Source organism: Phascolarctos cinereus, unplaced genomic scaffold (assembly GCF_003287225.1).
Source record: "Phascolarctos cinereus isolate Bilbo 61053 unplaced genomic scaffold, phaCin_HiC Scaffold_3;HRSCAF=262, whole genome shotgun sequence".
Lineage (NCBI taxonomy): Eukaryota > Metazoa > Chordata > Mammalia > Diprotodontia > Phascolarctidae > Phascolarctos > Phascolarctos cinereus.
In genome coordinates this window covers 412196-430089 of record NW_027555736.1, presented here as the reverse complement: position 1 = coordinate 430089, position 17894 = coordinate 412196, and the positions used below count along the sequence as shown (strand labels likewise).

The 17894-nt window shown below is 49.6% G+C and overlaps 1 protein-coding gene across 1 annotated transcript in view; it reads left to right on the top strand.

Annotated features, from left to right (window-relative positions):
* The window catches only part of KNDC1 (kinase non-catalytic C-lobe domain containing 1), a 95899-nt gene that overhangs the window by 48671 nt on the left and 29334 nt on the right, over positions 1-17894 (top strand). The window contains exons 8-17 of the mRNA XM_078150667.1: positions 815-886; positions 1445-1506; positions 3953-4111; positions 6972-7049; positions 8633-8732; positions 9111-9273; positions 9358-10130; positions 10493-10637; positions 12431-12531; positions 15876-16252. Coding sequence (XP_078006793.1) covers positions 815-886; positions 1445-1506; positions 3953-4111; positions 6972-7049; positions 8633-8732; positions 9111-9273; positions 9358-10130; positions 10493-10637; positions 12431-12531; positions 15876-16252 — 2030 coding nt within the window. The remainder of the gene's footprint in view (positions 1-814; positions 887-1444; positions 1507-3952; positions 4112-6971; positions 7050-8632; positions 8733-9110; positions 9274-9357; positions 10131-10492; positions 10638-12430; positions 12532-15875; positions 16253-17894) is intronic.

The window sequence follows — 17894 nt, the reverse complement described above, 5'->3', positions numbered from 1 at the left end:
CTCGATGATACAGGCTAGATACAAATATTAACTGTGATTGGAGGGGGAGGAATGGGGACATCAGGGATGCCCCAAAAGGATAAAGCTCATGAGCCAAAAAAGCAGAGCTGGGGCTGAAGGGAAGGGCAGTCTTCCATCAGTACAAGCAGACCTGAGTTTAAATTCTGCCTCAGACACTTACTAGCTGGGTGACCCTGGGCAAGTCACTTAACCTCTATCTGCTTCGGTTTCCTCATCTGTAAAATGGGGAGAATGATAGCACCTCCCTCCCAGGGTGGTTGTAAGGATCAAATGAAGTCATAAATTTAAAGTTCTTAGCATAGTGCCTGGCACAGAATAGGTATTATGTAAATATTAGCTATTATTGTGATCATTATTAGACAGAAGAGTTTCCCTTCAGGCAATGGGAGCCACAGAAGCTTCTTAAGCAGGGGAGTCACAGGTCCTAGGTTGGTATTGTTTCATTCCCTCACTGTCTTGGTTCCATCGGGTCTCCAAGCTCTTCTCTAGTTCTAGCAGCTGCCTACACTCTAGATCTGACTGTGTCTGCTGCCTGGTGCTCTCCTCCTGCTGGGGGGGCAGGAGCTGTAGTGCCTTGTTCTCAGAGCTGCTAGGATGCTTCATAGACAGTCACTCATCCACTGCCTGCCCCCCTGCCTGGCTTTGGCCAGCATGCCCCACCCACACCCCAGGCTGGCCTCACCCCACTTGCACCTCTCCTTTAGAACAAAGAAATTTAGTCAAGAATTACACTGATGAGAGGCTGCCTCAAGGCCAGGAACACTGAGCCACTGACATGTCCTTCCTTCCGTAGCTTATTTGTGTCTGGACTCTGTGCTGGTGGACTCCGAAGGAAATGTTCTCTTTGGAGCTTTGAAAGATGCAGGTAAGACTTCACACCTGCATGTGCATTGATGTCTACCCTTGGATTCTGGGTGTGTGCCTTTGGGCACTTTGGGTGCTTATGTGGGTGCATGTGGGTGTTGTGGTGCCTTTGGGTGCAGCGTGGGTGCAGTGTGTGGACATGTGGGTGCTATGTGGGTGCAGTGTGTGTGCATGTGGGTGCTGTGTGGGCGCAGTGGCGGACATGTGGGTACTGTGTGGGTGCAGTGTGTGGACATGGGGGTGCTGTGTGGGCACAGTGTGTGGACATGTGGGTGCTGTGTGGGTGCAGTGTGTGGACATGTGGGTGCTGTGTGGGTGCAGTGTGTGGACATCGGGGTGCTGTGTAGGTGCAGTGTGTGGACATGGGGGTGCTGTGTGGTCACAGTGTGTGGACATGGGGTGCTGTGTGGGCGCTGTGGTGCCTTTGGGTAATTTGCATGTATGTGTGAATGCATGTAGACAAGGGCTCAGTTCTGTACTGGTTTGAGGGGCTGGTGGCTGGAGGACAGACACGCTTCCTCTGAAGCGAACTTTTGACTCTTTCTTTTGTCTCTCTCAGGCTCTTATAACCCATTTTATGTGGCTCCTGAAGTGGAACGACAGAAACTTGTCACAGAAAAGGTTAGTGCGCAGGTTCCTATCACACTCCTTGTCATGGTGCATGATGGGGGCAGGACCTCACACCAGGCATCTGGACTGGCACAGGGTCATCCAGCCACCCTTCCAGGGCTCTTCGCCATGTCCTTAGCTTCCAGCAGTCTGGTGCCCTACCAATCCCACTTTCTCTACACAAACAGGTCTGGAAAAGCAAAGCCAGAGGGGCCAGCCTGGGGTATGGGTGGGGCATGATGGCCAAGGCCAGGCAGGGGGGCAGTCAGTGGAGGAGTGACTGGCTAGGAAGCATCCTAGCGCCTCTGAGAATTTTGCTTTTTCCCACACCCTGAGAAACGACTTGGCTCCCCAAATCTGATCTCTATGTGATACAAAAACTAGAGATTGTGGGCCTGGGGATGAGAGGTGGAGGGCATCTTTGTCCTGTTCCTTCCACCCCCACTTTGAAAACAGCTCCTTATTGGACCCAACTCTAGTGAGGAGGAAGAATGAAAGGAAAAAGAGGAAAGAAATGAGCATTTATTAAGCACTCACTGTGTGCCAGGCACAATGCATTTAGCACAATGCCAGGCACACAGCAGGCACTTAATATGTGTTGGTTGATTGGTTGATTAATTGGATACCAAGAGGGCAAAAACCTCTTGCTGGCGACTAAGAGGCAAGGGATTTTTATACATCCAAACGATGACCCTCCCCTCCCCACCCCTGGGCCTCTGGGTTCTCAAATGGACCAGAGTATCTCCAGGGTCTTGGAATAGGACTAAGGAGGGCCAAGAGGCCAGAGAAGAGCTAGGCCAAAGGGGAATGGCCTGCAACTTCATGGAGCTTCAAATGCCGATCACAGTCACATGACCATTATCTAGGAGGCAACAGGCAATAGCTGGAAATCTTTGTGCCAAGGTGTGGCACACCCAGATCCCTTAGGGAGATGCTTAGGGCCGCTAGATGGTGCAGCAGACAGAGCACCAGGTGTGAAGTCAGAAAGACTCATCTTCTTGAGTTCAAATTTGGCTACACGTGGTAGTTGCATGACCCTGGACAAGTCACTTTACCCTGTTTGCCTCAGTTTCCTCATCTGTAAAATGAGCTGGAGAAGGAAATGGCCAACTGCTCCAGTATCTTTGCCAAGAAAACTCCAAATGAGGTCATGGAGAGTCCAACACAATTGAAATGACTGAATAACAAAACAACCACAGTTCTGAACTAGCCACAGGGATCAGCAGGCAAGCATGAGAAGGACCTCTTCCAGGAAGGGGCAGTAGAAGGAGACAAGAGGGTGCTAATAAGACATCATAAGTGACTGATGGAGCAGTCCAGCATGAGCCCAGGGGACCTGGCTTGCCAAGGCAAGCCCTTCAGTCCCTCCACGTGGAAGGAGATAGCAAAGCCTGCCTTCCTGTACCTTCCTTCTCCTAGGGGACAGGGCAGCAGTGCAGACAAAGAGGCCGTTAAATTCAACAATTCTCACAGCCTGCTACCTGCAGGATGCTGGGCTGGGCTCTGGACATACCAGGAAAACCTCGTGGGTCACTCCTTGCCTTCAAGAAGCTGACATTCTGCTAAGGGGGATTCAAAGCCCATGGGCTTAGGAGTTAGGGAACCTGAGTTCAAATGCTGTTTCTGCTGTTTACTCTTTGGTTGACCTTAGGCAGACCACTTGGTAAACATGGACCTTGATTTTCTCATCTGTAAAAAGAAGGAGTTGGACTCAGTGGCTTCCGGTGCCCCTTCCAGGTCCAAACCTAGGATGCTTTAAGCAAATGCTTTATGACTTAGGGAGGAACAGAGCATTAACACCTTGGGCAGCCTGGAAAGCAGGAACCTTGGAGGCCCCTAAACTTGGTGAGAGGCAAGTTAGGGCTTTCTGTAAGGAAAGGAGAGCTGCATCTTGGGCAGACGTGGGATGAGAGTCTGCCCCTCACAGGGAATCCTTGTTTGGAGGCTGGGGGTGTTGTTGAGGGTTTCCTGTGCCAGTCTAGATCTGACTGGAGGCCTCTGAGCTCTCAGCTCTAAGATTTGGTGCTTCTGGATCAAGGAAGTCTTCCTGGAGGAGGTCCCATTTGACCGGAGTCTTGAAGGCTGAGTGGAGTGAGAGGGAGGAAAGCCATACATGGCCCAGGAGGCCCAGGAGATCCAAGAGGCCCAGGAGCAGCATCGTCTATCCCCTTCTTCTTCATTCTTCCTGGGTCACCTTTTCTCTCCTTCACCTCCTGGCGCCTTTAGGTCTCGGCTAGAATCCCACCTACAAGAAGCTTCTCCTGATCCCCTTGAATCTTTAGTGCCCTATGGATTGTTGGTATACTGTCTATCCCATTAGACTGGGAGCTACTTGAGGATGGGGTCTGGTTTTGCCTTTCTTTGATTCTCTAGTGCTTGGCACAGTGCCTGGCACATAGTAGGCACCTAATAAATGTTTATTAACTGACTGATAGACTTTCTCCTCCTTTCCTGACAGGCCTCTGTTTACTGTGTGGCAGCCATCCTGTGGACTGCAGCCAAATTCAATTTAGCTCCTAAACAGAAGCTGGCCTTGCCTCGAAAGCTCAAAGGTCTCCTGCTGGACATGGCCCGGAGCAGTGCTATGGATAGGCCATCTGTGGCCCAGGCCATGAAGGTGATTGCACCGCTGCCCCATCCTCCAATTGGTCAAGTCTGGGCGGGAGAGAATGAATCAATCAGTCTCCAAGGCACCCCTCAGGGCACAATGCCAGTGGTCAGCAGAGGGGATCAAGGCAGACTTGTGATGAGCCCAGTCTGGTGTGTGAGACAGAGAAGTCAGCCTGACACATGATTTTCCTGCCTTGGGTTAAGCTGCAGAGCATGACTGTGTTCCCCCTCACCATCAATGCAGCCCCACATGAGTGCAGGGCCAGTTGTAGACAAGCACCCTCTCACACTAGGAGCACTCCCGGTGGCCCTCAGAGCTGAGCCAAGCCCCACCGTTCCTTGCTTCAGGGGCTCCACAATCTCACTAGCTTCCCAAAGGAATGTTGGCTTCCTTTAGGTGAAAGGAACAGCATGCAAAAGTCAGGCCCTGGAACAGCTGTACCCTGTGGATGGAGGCAGGTGGCCTTCTCTCCAGTGTGTGCCTCTTCTTTGCCTCCAACCACAGGTGCCAGTGGCTTGTTTCTTCTGGCCCTTCAAGTGGGGTCTGGTCCTGCCACTGTGTGGGGGCCCGGAGCAGGCACTGCTATCTACACCATAATTCAAGATTGTTCCCTTCAAAGCCTGGCCTTGACACATCTTCCATTGCTGTAGCTTTCAAATTCAGGCTGAGCCCATCCCGCTTCTCTCCCTTTCCATTTTTCTTTCTTCAGAACCCAACAGAACCATTCCTAGACCTTGTGTCTAATGAAACTAACCCCCCTCATGATGATTGAGTTCTGAGGAAATGCATGTGTCATCTCCCCATATGAAAATGTAAACAGCTTAACCTTGTTTATTCCTCACAATCACTCATTCACGCTAACCTTTCTATCCTTCTCTTAACACATGTATTTAAATGTCAGCATTTCAATGTGACTGTTTTTTTAAATAAGGAACACTTGGAAGTCCTCCAATTCATTAAAGATCCATTTTCCCCCTGTAGGACTGAGCTCTTGGCTGTTGGCCCATATCCTTTGCCTCCTAGAATCCCATTCCAAGATCCCTGATCCTTGATGGTGGTGGCTGCCAAATTTTGGGTGCTCCTGACTGTGGCTCCTTGGTATTTGAATTCTTTCTGCCTGCCTTCTGTGACCTCAGAGAGCTGGATTCTGGCTATCACGTTCCTTTTGGAGATTTCTTTTAGGAGGTGATAACTTAATTCAGTTTCTACTTTGCCTTCTGGTCCTAAGGTCTGGGCAGTTTTCTTTTTGGTTGTGGTGTGCAAGGAGTCCAATAATTCTTAAATTATCTCTCATCTATCTGTTTTCCTGCTCGCTTGTTTTTGCTGTAAGATAACTTAGATTTTCTTCTTTTTTTCAGACTTCTGACTTTGTCTTAATATTTAGTGATGTGTCATGGCATCATTAGCTTCTATTTGGCCAATTCTCATTTTCAGGCAGTTATTTTCTTGGGGAAGACCTCATACCTCTTGTTCAATTAATTCTCTTTTCTCATCTTTCTTTCATAGTTTTCCTTCCTTTACCCAGTTTTTAGTTTTTTTTCATCTCTTGCTTTAACTCTTCCAGGAGTGTGGCATTCCGGCTGGCCATTTTGTTTCAGTGGCCTTCTCCCATTGGCCACGGTCTGGAGGATTTTCTGAGCCATTCTCTTTGTGTCTGGAGCTTCTCCACCACCATCTTTGTGGCGGGGAGGGCACCCTTTGTGTAGGCTCCTTCTTCCAGCCTTCTCCTTGACTTTGGGCTCTGCATGCTTCCAGATGGAAAGTCTGAGTTCACCTTTGGTCCTCACTTTCTCCAAGCAGCCAGTGTTGTGTTATTCCAGGTTCTCAGGGACAGCTAAGGCAAGAGCCCTGAAAAGTGCTCCCAAAGTGATCCAAGGCAAAGTCTGATCACTGCCCCCATGGGGGGGAGGGGGAACTCCACAAGCTCCTGACCTGTGTTTTGGTCTTTCGAGAACTAGTTGGGGATCTGCTGCTGCACCTGGCCACCATCATCTCACTGGGAACTGCAGATTCAGAGTGCCCAGCCTGCCAGCTGCTCTTTATTCTGGAACTCCTATTCTGGTTATTCTTCTGCAGCTTCAGCCTGGGCTGGTGGCTTCAGCTGAGCCTCTGCTGTACTCCTGGGGTCAGAGCCACATGGCTCTAGTTCACGTCTGAATTTGACCTTTGCTCAGTGCCCAGCGAGGGCCCAGGACTTTGACCACTCTTCTTCACCACCTCTCGCTCCCCTCCTCAGTGTGCCCTGGTTCTGAGCAGTGGGCCTTCCAGTTAGCACCCATACCCAAACCCCTGGACCCTCCTCCTGCCCCTGCACTCAGCCCCAGGCCTCCATCAAGCCCTGCACGCTCATATTTCGCACTTCGAGCTCCTGGCCCCTGTACACAGTAGCCACAAATCTCTGTGTGTCTCCCTACACTGACCCAAGTTGGCAAAGTGATGCCTTGTGAGGTTTTATCTTGGATTTCCCCATCAGGATTTATTTCTAGATCTAGGTGCATTTTCTAGATCATTATTGAGGAGATGTGTCTGGAGAGGTGGGCTATTCTTCCAGCCATTTCACCGTCTTCTCAACTCCTCAGCTGAAATCATCAGCACTTTTGTCTGGGGTTGGACATGGGAGGGCTGTATTGGCTCTGGGTCCTGGGGGGGGTGGGGTGGAAGCCCGAGACCCCTCCCTAGAGAAATCTCCTTCCTTTGTCTACAAGGTCAGATAGCAGTTCATTTATTTCTAAGCACTACTCCCCTTCTAGGGTAGAGACACTTATTCAGACACAAAATAAGTCGGGAGAATCAGGCAAACAGTTGGGTGGCCAGCGCTCTGTCATGACTGCCTCTGTGTGGCCCCTCTCTGTTTCTCCTTGTCCAGGTGTGCAACGGCTACCTGCAGCAGCGAGGCATGGACAGCAAGAAGATCCTGGCCCACCTGAGCACATCGCCACTGCAGGTAAAAAGCCTCCCTTTGCTGCCTAGGAGCCCACTTCGAGCTTGTGGGCAGAACTGACCTCTGGGGCTTTTTCATTTCTCTCAGACCCATTCAGGGAGGTTTCATCTAAGCAGTGACCACCCAGGGCAGCTCCACAGACAGGATCGCCAGGGTGACCCTCTTGTTGGCACAGATGAACCATGTCCCCTTGTTGGGTGGAGATGGCCTGGCTGTCTTGTACTCTGTGAGAGCTCTGGTATCATCTCTCTGCATCTCTAAAGATTGGGGATGTGTACATCCCTGCCTCAGTATCCCCTTTAAAATTAGGACCACAACTTATGCTGAGTGAAGTGAACAGAACCAGGAGAACGCAGTGACAAGCCATGTTGTGTGCTGGCTAACTTTGCTAGACTTAGCCCTTCTCAGCAATGCAAGGGTCTAAGACATCTCCAAAAGTCTCGTGACAGAAAATGCTGTCCACATCCAAAGAAAGAACTATAGAGTTTGAATGCAGATCAAAGCATAATATTTACTCTTTTTTTTCTTTCTGCTTTGTTTTGTTTCCTCTTTCTTGTGGTTCCTTCTATTGGTTCTAATTCTTCCTTACAACATGACTAATGTGAAAATATGCTAAATAGGAATATGTATGTATAGCCTATTTCAGATTGTGTGCTGTCTTGGGGAGGGAGGTGGAGAGGGAAGGGAAGAAAAATTTAAAACTCAAAACTTATGGAAATGATTGTTGGTAAATCAAAATAAATTAATTTTAAAAAATTTTAAAAACAAGATTAGGACCAAAGCTCACTTAAAGTGATCACCAGAACCCATGAAACATGGCTTGTCACAACACACCAGAAGGGTGTCTGGGTTTGCCCGGAGCGTCATACAAGGGCATACTTGAATTTGAAAATGGAGCTGCTGGCTCCCAGCTGAGTTTTCAGAGGTTTTAGAGGTTTATACCAGGTGCCAAACATCTGTCTTTAAGAACCTGCATTTGAGAAGATCTTCTCCCACTTCCCTAGAAAGTTCTCTTTCTCAGCAGAGACCTTTGACATTAGCAAAATCCTGGTCCTAGAGAATTCAGTTGTGCCCATTCTCTGTAAGTCATGAATGAATTCCAATGCCCAACAGGCTCCTGAAGAGGGGAGGGGATCATCAGCCATTCTAGGAGGCCTTCGTGGACTTGGGAAGTCATCACAGGGCCATGTCCATCCCATGCAGAGGGTGGGCACTTCCAGTAGATGTCTGTGGTGGAGGCTGCAGCCCAGCCTGTGTCCCATGTGAGCTGCTGGAAACACGGAACAGTGTTTAAGAGACTTCTAATGCCTCTGTGTCCCAAGCATCCCTGCTGCATAACACAGGGGAGGGGACGTGCTATAGGGAGAGAGCCTTGGACTGCAGTCAGGAGGACCCCACAAAGTGAGGTCTGGAGGACAGAGCCTCAGTTACTTCATCTGGAAAAAATGGGGGAAGTGATCTCACATGGCTATCGTGGGAACCAAATATGGTGATATTTGTGAAGCGGCTAAGGTTTGTCATTCCTCTTATTTCTGATAAGGTAGGAAGCCTCAGTCAGTGCCCCGTTTTCTGCCTTCTGCTTTCAGGTTTACCAAGAAGAAGAAACCATTGGCCTGCAGAACACCCTGAACAGAGTGGCCCTGGAAGCTAGCAGTGGCCAAGAGGATGCTGTACAGGCTGGTCCAGGTGGGCACCACCCCCCTCAGACAGTGCTGGTCTGGGTGGGCATCCCCCCTCCTCAGATAGTGCTGGTACATGTGGGCAGCTCTCCTCCTCAACTGAGGCTGGACCAGGAGGGCATCACCCCTCCTCAGACAGTGCTGGTCCAGGTGGGCATCTCTCCTCTCAGCCAAGGCTGGATCAGGTGGGCACCCCCATGCCTTGGACAGTCATGTTTAGGTATTGGCCACCTCTTTCATGGGCACTGTGAGTAACCCCCTCCTCATCCAAGGCTGTTCCAGGTTGGCATTCTCCCTCCTCAGACAGTGCTGCTTGGGCACTGACCACCTCTTTCATGGGTACTGTGGATATTTTGCTGATGTCGATCTTCTCAATTAATTGCAGGGTTCATTCCCTTTACCTGGGATGGCAGGCTGGTAGCTGTGAAAGGCCCAGTGCCTTGCCCGCTGTCTACATGCAGAGAAAGCCCGGTTCTGCCAGCTGCATTCACCTCTTTGGCCACTCACTTTAAACCGATTGTTTTGGCACAAGAGGCAGATGTGACAGAGTGAGTACTGGCGAGGAGGCCAGCAGTGAAGTGGGGGGTGCCAGGCGAGCTTTACAAGATGTATTTTTCTCCTCTCTGTCTCAGGGAAGGCCGCACATTCCCCTCTGATCAGGGTGATAGGCTTAAGGGCCCCTGCCCTGCGTCTGACTCTGCAGATAGCACTGAAAATGAAATGGCTGAGGAGCAGACTGCCGCTGTGAACCCAAAGATTCTAGAAACTCCCACACTACCTGAGACTCCAAAGGGCTCCCCTGAAACACCGCTCCCAGGCAGCTCTGCCCAGGTCCAGCCTCTAGCCAGACCCACCTCCCCAAGGGGCCAACATGAGAGGGATCCATCATCTCCCGGGGACCCTTCTGATGCCTCTAGGTCACCTGCCACTCCCCCAAAGAATGGCCTCTTTTCCACTCAGGATCTAGAGGACAAACCAGGGTTGCAGGAAGAACCTCGGGGCCCTGACCTTCCTTGTGGCAGAGGCTGCACGGACCATTCTCCCTGTGACCCACCTCACAGCAGTGACCCTGGGGTCAAGGAGTCCAATAGCCCTGAGGCGCCAGGCCTGCAGCCCAAAGAGCCCGGTAGCCACAGGGACACTGCCTCTGCCTCTGAGGCACCGAATCAGCCCCTGCAGAAAAGTGTCCCCAGAGGTCGAGGAGGGGAGAGAGAACCCAGTGTTACAGGACCTCCCCCAGACTCGGCAAAGCTAGCAGATCGGAGGCCGCCTTCTTCTCATTCAGAAACCTCCTCTGGGCAGAAAAGGACAATTGGCCCTTCACTACAAAGAGTGATGCATCTCATCCAAGAAGAGTTTGCCTTTGATGGCTATCTGGAGAATGGGCTCGAAGCCTTGATCATGGGTAGGAGTATGGAGCAGGGCATGTGCTAAGGGGTGGTCATTGTTGGGGAGAAGGATTGGCCATCATGGGCCCCTGTGCTCACTGGGTGAGGAGGGCAGTGCAGGCAGGGAGGCTGTGGCCCATCTAGGAATCACTTTAGCCCTGGTGTAACAGAAGCCCTGAGAACACAGCAACCTTTTGGGCTTTCACACCATTTTCTAAGGCAGCCAGTGGACCACCCGCTCCATCAGACCTCCAGCCTTCCTCCTTCAGGCGACCTTGAGGGGAGAAGCAGGGCACACCATGGGGTTCTGAGGGCAACATTCCCCCAGCAACATTCAGAGGCTGGTGAAAATGATCATTGCACTCTGATTCCCACTAAGGAGAATACATCTATGCCTTGAAAGATCTCACATATGCAACCTTCTGTGGGGCCATATCTGAGAAGTTTTGTGACCTCTACTGGAATGAGAAACTGCTTCAGAATCTTTTCAAGGTTGTGAATGGGAAGATGTCCCCACCGTGTAGGTGAGTGCCGCCCCTCCCCCCCAGCTTCCGTGCAACCTGTGGCCTGCCTGGCATGGAGGCCCAGCCTCCTTGCCTTCCTCTGTCACTCAGGGCTGTGGATCTTGGCTCCCTCTCACCTCTGGACACAACTGTGACTGGGAGGCAAGAAGCCCCCAAGACCCCAGCCTGTCAACGAGACCCTCCTCAGTGGGACTTTTTAATCAAAGTCCTTTTTAAAGCCAGAAAATCCTGTTCTCCATGGTATTTTTTTTATCTGTGAGAAAGCAGGAAGACCTAGTGCTGCCAATGGACAGGGGAGGCTGATTGCCCCTTGTCCCAGCAGACAAGAACACCCAAGGAAGTATACAACTGTGCAGAGACTCTCAGATGTGGTGGTGTCCTGTCTGGGTTTTTTTTCTCCCTTCTATCTGTCATTCTTTGTTACAAGGGATGACTGTCTGGGGAGGGGTGATGGGGATGGGGATGGGGATGGGGATGGGGATGGGGATGGGGATGGTGATAGTGATGGTGATAGTGATGGTGGGGGTGGGGATGGGGATGGTGATAGTGATGGTGGGGGTGGGGATGGGGATGGTGATAGTGATGGTGGTGATGGTGATGGTGGGGATGGCGATGGGGATGGGGTTGGGGATGGTGATAGTGATGGTGGGGATGGGGATGGGGATGGGGATGGTGGGGATGGAGATGGGGATAAGGATGGTGGTAGTGATGGTGGTGATGGTGGTGATGGTAGTGGTGGTGATGGTGATGGTGGGGATGGGGATGGGGATGGTGATAGTGATAGTGGTGATGGGGATGGGGATGGGGATGGGGATATAAAGAAAATACAAGCAAACCCTTTTTGGCAGATAGGTTGCAGAACATGAGAGCTTACAGAGACCTCAGTGGCCTTCTCATCTTACCCACTTGGGGTAGAAGTCCCTGCTAGGACCTCCCCTCCAGGCCCCTTCTTGTTTATTCCCCTGCCTCATCCCAAGTTGGTTGTTGGCTTCTATGTCCCTGCTGGTCTTTGGAGTCCTTCTGTTTCCTCATGGCAGGTAGGACTACAGAGCTGGGGGTACGGTGCCACTCACCGCCACATCCCCAAGGCCAGAGCCCCACTACTCCACTCAGCATTTTGATCTTGCCACAGAAAGAGCAGGTGGATGTAAGTGACCTTGGCGTGTCGGCTGACTTCATTTCCCTCATCATTTTTCTGATGGGTATGAAGTAACATGTCCCATATTGGCCATCAATTCCAGCCTTCTTGGAGAGCCCTCAGTCCAACTTTTTCTTGAAGAATTCCAAGCAGAAGGAACCCACCCCAATTCCAAGCCCACTTTATTTGGGGACAGCTGTCATCATGAGGAAGTTTTTCCTAATATCAAGTCTCTTTGCCACTGTCCCCACCCAGCCACCATACCCCCATTGCTCCTGACTCTGACTTCTGGGGCCAAACAGAACAAATTTAGTTATACACCTAGTAGCTAGAGGATGAAGTGGACAGAACCCTAGGCCTGAAGTCAGGAAGACCTGAGTTCAAATATGATTCTTGTCCACAGCTGTCTTCTGTAGTCTGAGCAATCCTGTTTAGCCCATGTTCTATTCACAACTCTGTCCCAGGCTCTGGAAACCCATGGTCCCAACTGCGTCTCTGCCATGCCATTTGTGTGGTAGGATCACCACTGAAGGTCCAGTCAAGGGGGCTTTTTCCATTGTAGGCATGGACAGGGTGATGTTAGATGACAGGAGGAAGCCCCTGGGCTTTGGCCCAGAGTGCTTTGATATGTTAAAACAGAGGTTCTGATTTTCAGCATAACGGAAACGGACATCTCTGGTTGGGAGAGTCAAGGCCATGGTGGACAGAAACCAGTCAGTGGGCCAGCAGGTGGAAGACAAACAAAGTATGAAACAGGTAAGTTTTAGTACTTTCCATGATCCTCCATAGTGAAATGTTTGCGCTCCTTGCACATCCTACTGGAGGGTGCCTGGGTACACTGGCCTGCTTCCCAATTGGGATATTTCTTGGAGGCCTAGAGGAGAGTTCCACAGCCTCGGGAAACTCATTCAGTGAAGCAGTTGCCCCCTTTAATGAGTACCTCTCATTGCCCCAGGAGCCATGACTGTCACCCATGATGTTCTCATCACAGTTTTTAGACACCACCTAAATCATCAGTCTTATGTGAGGGGGCTCCCCATAGCTTGGTGGGCCTGGTGTTTAATACTCATTCTCAACACACCATTATACAAGGTACCCTGAGGCCTGTGCCTGCCTTGGTGCTTGGAAGGTTCTAACTAAAGCTAAAACAACAAGACAAAAGTAAAATCAAACAAGGGAGAGAAGGAAGGGGAAGAGAAGGATGGGAGGAGGGAGAAGGAAGAAAATATACTTCCTCTACCAAAGTGTGAAATATTTTGGGTGGAATGGACCTACCCTGATTCTCTCCTCCTTTCCATTTCTAAGCCTAACCTGAATTCCATGTGTAACCACGATTAAAGGACCTAGGTTAGCCCCAGCAATGTAACTTAGCACCCAAACTCTTCCAACCCTAGAGTGCAAGGCTATCCTAAACTATATGGCTCATTTTGCCTCAACCCTGAATTTTCCCTGGAAAGCTCTAAGTCTATCTTTTGCCTAGATTTCCATGAATGTGGGTTAAAAGATCCCCAGTTCCCATTCAAGCACTGAAGGTAATACCAGACAGCTTTTATTTTACCACCTAGGAAATGCGTAACAACTCTTAAGTCTATAACTCAGAACTAGCTAATCCAGTTTCTAGTGGCTCCCATCATCATGTGAGGGGCCTGTAAAGGCCTCCAAAAGCATAGTGTTACCCTAAGGACCTAGACTTCCCTTAAAAAAGAAATGACCACAGACCAGACACTTGACACTTACTAGCTGTGTGACCCTGGGCAAGGCACTTAACCCCATCTGCCTTAAAAAAAGAAATGACCTTGAAATTTCTGAGGAGTCACACCCTCCCCAGGAGGTATGAATGTGTTTCCATGTCCCAGAAGACATCCTCAGTCTCGTGGCTGAGGCACATAACCATAACCTCCAAAGGGAGATGTGACCAAAACCTTAGAGATGGCCTCATATCTATGCACAGAATAAGATGACGTAGATTTTCACGTCTCATCAAGGGAACATGTCCTCCTGGTCAACCACATACACTGGTGGTGATTCAACTAAAGTGTGTATAGCGTGTGAATGGTTCGTTTGCATTTAAAGCATAACCAGAAAGTCCCCCCGATTCTGTTACTGAGGTTTTCCTAGACTGCTGCTAGCTTCTTGACACCTTTTGAAGTTGTACTGGGCAGCTCTCCCACTGGAACAACATACAGTTGGTTTTCTTGAGGTTGTTCAAGCTGGGACTTACCTGCAAACCCACAGCATGTTCAGTGAATGAGGAAGTCCTAAAACCACCTTGGTCCAGCTGAGAAAGTATAGTTGGACTTCTTAGCCTCCTCGGTTCAGAGCAGGGCTTCTCAGGACCTTGTTATGTCATGGGACTCTCTGCTGGGCAGTCTGGGGCAGCCCAGAAACCCCTTCTCAGAATTACAGTTTTAAATGCATAGAATAAAATTCATAGCATTATAAAGAGAACCAGCTATTAAAGAAATGAACGAAATACAGTTATTAAAATGTTGAAGAAAAACCAAGCTTCTGGAGATCAGGTTAAAAACCCCTGATCCAATGTGGAGAACTGATTCAAATTTTAAAGAATAAGTGTGATTGCCCAATTGATAAATCCTCAAAGGACATAAAATAGGAAGTTTTCAGAAGCAGAAATCCATGCTATTAATAGTTATGTGAGAAAATGCTCAAAATCACTAATTGGAGGAATGAAAATTAAACATCCCTGAGGTACTACCTTGTATTTATCAGATTGGCAAAGATGACAAAAAAAAATGGAAAATGACAAACATTGGCAGGGCTGTATGAAAATATGTACACTCATGCATTATTGGTGGAACTGTGAATTGGTCTAACTATTCTGGAAGGCCATTTGGAACTATGCCCCCAAAGCTATTACATATCCTTTGTGTATATGCTGTGACTCAGTTATAACACTAGTAGGCCTAAACCCCAAGGAGATCAGGACCCAGAATATTTTGGGGCAGAAGTAGTTATAACAGTTCTTTTTTATGATGGCAAACAATTGGAAACTGAGGGGATGCCCAGCAATTCAGGAATATCTGAACAAGTTACAGTACATGAATGTGATAGAATACCATTGTGCTATAGGAGATGATAGAGGGGATGGTCTCAGAGTAATCTGGGAAGACTTGTATGAACTGATGCAAAGTGAAGTGAGCAGAACAGGGTGAACAATTTGGACAATAACAGCAACATTGAAAAGCACATTTGAAAGATTTAAGAGCCAAGCACAATTCCAGAGGGTTCCTGATGTGCCCCGCTGCCCACCTCCATAGAAAGAGCTGGTAGACTCAGTGTGCAGACCGACGACTGATTTTTTGGATGTGGCTGGGGGGGGGGGAGTTTGTTTTGCTTGACGTGTTTGTGAAGGGTTTTATTTTTCTTGCTTTCTCAGTGGATAGGGAGGGGGTGAAGGAAAGAAGGGCAGTCAGAGAGAGAGAATTTGGACCTGAAAATAAAATGGAATTTTTTTTTAAATCTGATCTAAAGCTGTCTAGGCCACCCTCCCCCTCATTTTATAGATGAGGAAACTGAGGTCCACTGAAGTTAAGTGATTTGCCTAAGGTCGCACAAGGAGTAAGCATTAGATGTAAGATTGGAACCCCACTCCTCTGGGTCTAGCGCCATGGATATTTCCAGTCCCACATGCTGGAAGAAAGAAGTTTCTTTGTGAGATAGGAGGAGTTTGTGTGTTGAAGGGAGTGGGGTGAACACAGGATGTTCCTGGAGGCCATTGTGATTGTTGGTTTAAGGGATCCATTTTCAAGATGTGAAAGATGGCATGAGGGAAGCCCTAGTCCATCCTCTATACTTCTACCAGCAGAACAGACAAAATTCTCCTATTCGTTGAACTGTCCAGGGTAGTTTAAGGCCAGATCAAAAGAAGATCGCTTGATGTCAGGACTACTGACTGACCCACTGGCTGACGGCCCTCTGTGTGCTCTTTCTGGTGGCAGCCATGTGGTCATGGCTGTCGTGACAGTCCCCCATCATGGCCCTTTTTGGCCCTTCCCCTGCTAACTGTTACCTGTTCACATTTCTGTCTAAGAAATTTGGGATGGGGCTGGCCTATGCTTTGTCTCATTCTTCTTTCCAAGGAAAACTTAGGCCAAGGGCCTCCCGCACCCCTGGAGCACCACCCTCACCAGCCTCGCTCTCTGAAATGGATGCAAATGAGCTGTCCCAAAGTAACTTTGAGGTGGGATTCAGGCCACAGAAGATGGTAAGCAGTGAGAATGAGGAGCACTCCACAGAAGGCAGCTGCCTCCAGGACAGCCCAGGAGGGGAAGGCATGGCCTTTGGGATCAAGAATATCACCCCCCCTCCCTGCCCAGCTGAATTCCACAGCGGTAGCCCTGGCTGGTGCAGTGCCTTCTATGAAGCTGGCTGCTTTGGTCCAGATGTTTACACTTACGTGAAAAAGCTGGGGCGGCGGAAAGATAACAACTCACAAAACATAGATGCCCCAAGCCTGGTGAGTCCTTAAAATCATCCCTGGGCGCACTCATCCCACCTCCTCACCCTGGGCTGGCACTTCAAACACCGTTGTTCACACTGACTATACCCACATTCACTCTGGGGGTGTGCCAGGTACTTAGTGGGTGGTTAAAGGCCAAATGGGAGAAAACTGGTGAATCATCTTGATCATGGTCCTCATGGTAAGGAGGATGTGCCTCATGCAAGTTTGGATTCCCAAGGGAGCTCGGGGGTCCCTGGGCCTGGGGCTGGAGTCTGATGATGAGGGCATTTTGGTCCCAAGAAGCAGAACTCATCTCGGGACCAAGCTAGGAGACACTAAGGCTTTGGCATGCCCAGAAAGGCCCAAGGCTAAACTTTCCACCATTCAGCAAGCTCCAGGTCCACCACAGCACCCTCCATTCCTGAAACACACTAGCTTTTGGGGGCCCCTGATGATGTCAAGAGTCCTATGAGGCCCCTCAGATTCTATGGCTATTGAGTTGTCCACGGCTGAAGCCTAGAAACTGTGCAAAGCCCATGATAGGGCTTGCACCTTGTCAAAAGGTCCCAGGAGCCATTGTAAAGCCTTTCCCTGAGTTCCTGACAGCCATTTTTCCTTCCAGTTTTCTGGGAATGCATCTTATTGGATATTCCAGAGTCCTCCTCTCAGCTGGAGTCTTTCAGACACATAACCCCACCAGTTACCCGTGTGGGTGGTTTGTTTGCTTCTGGTCTCCCCAAAGTGTGGCTCCAGAGCCACATGCCTCCACCTTGAATTCTGCCCACATTTTAGGATCCCCAGATGTAGGGAGAAAAGACCCAGAGAAGGATTGAAGTCTGTGGCCAATCCTAATGTCAGCTCTGGAATGGCCAGGCCAAACTAGACACATTCTCCTCTGGAGGCTATACAAGTGCATGGCTGTCCATTTGTCAGCAGGCGTCTTGCAGAAGTAGCAGTCATGAGTGGCATCAGGTGCATTTCTGGTTAGAAAGTGTTGAGCAGAGAGGATCTCTTCCTGGGAGTCCTCAGAACCCTTTGCTGAAGAGATAAGGCTTAGTGAGAGTAATTAGCTTGATGCGTTTAATTGATGTGTAAGCTGGAAAAGGCCTGCCCTGGCACCCTATGCCTCAGCTGCTTCTGCTTATGCAGATCCCCTTTCCTCAATATTCTGGGCAAATAAGTCATCTCTGCTGGACAATGTTAGGCTTTCTAGAAGAGAAGCTCTTTACCTTGGGTACTGTAGGGATGGGAGTGTAGACAGGCATTGCTTTGCAAGCTTTGCATTGTTTGTGAAGTCCTTTTCTCCCTACTGGGGGGTGGGCTGTCATAGGTAACAAAGAGCTTACTTTGAACTCTCCACATCTTCTCCTGGAATGAACTGGACCCCAATCTGCTGCTAATGTCAAGAATAAACATCCACAATGTCCCAGGGCTCTGCTCTGGTTAGTGCAGCCTGGAGAAATCCTGATGTGAGAAGAGAATTGGGGGCAGAGGTCCCAGTCATGATTTCACCCATGGTTCTCACATAGCAGCTCAACCAGAGAAGTGTTCTTTCTAGAATAGCATTGGGGAGGGGGCCAGCACATTAACTCCATCCACTTACCACTTATGGAGATCACCTACCACACTCAAGGTTCTGAGCAGGCTAAGGAATGAG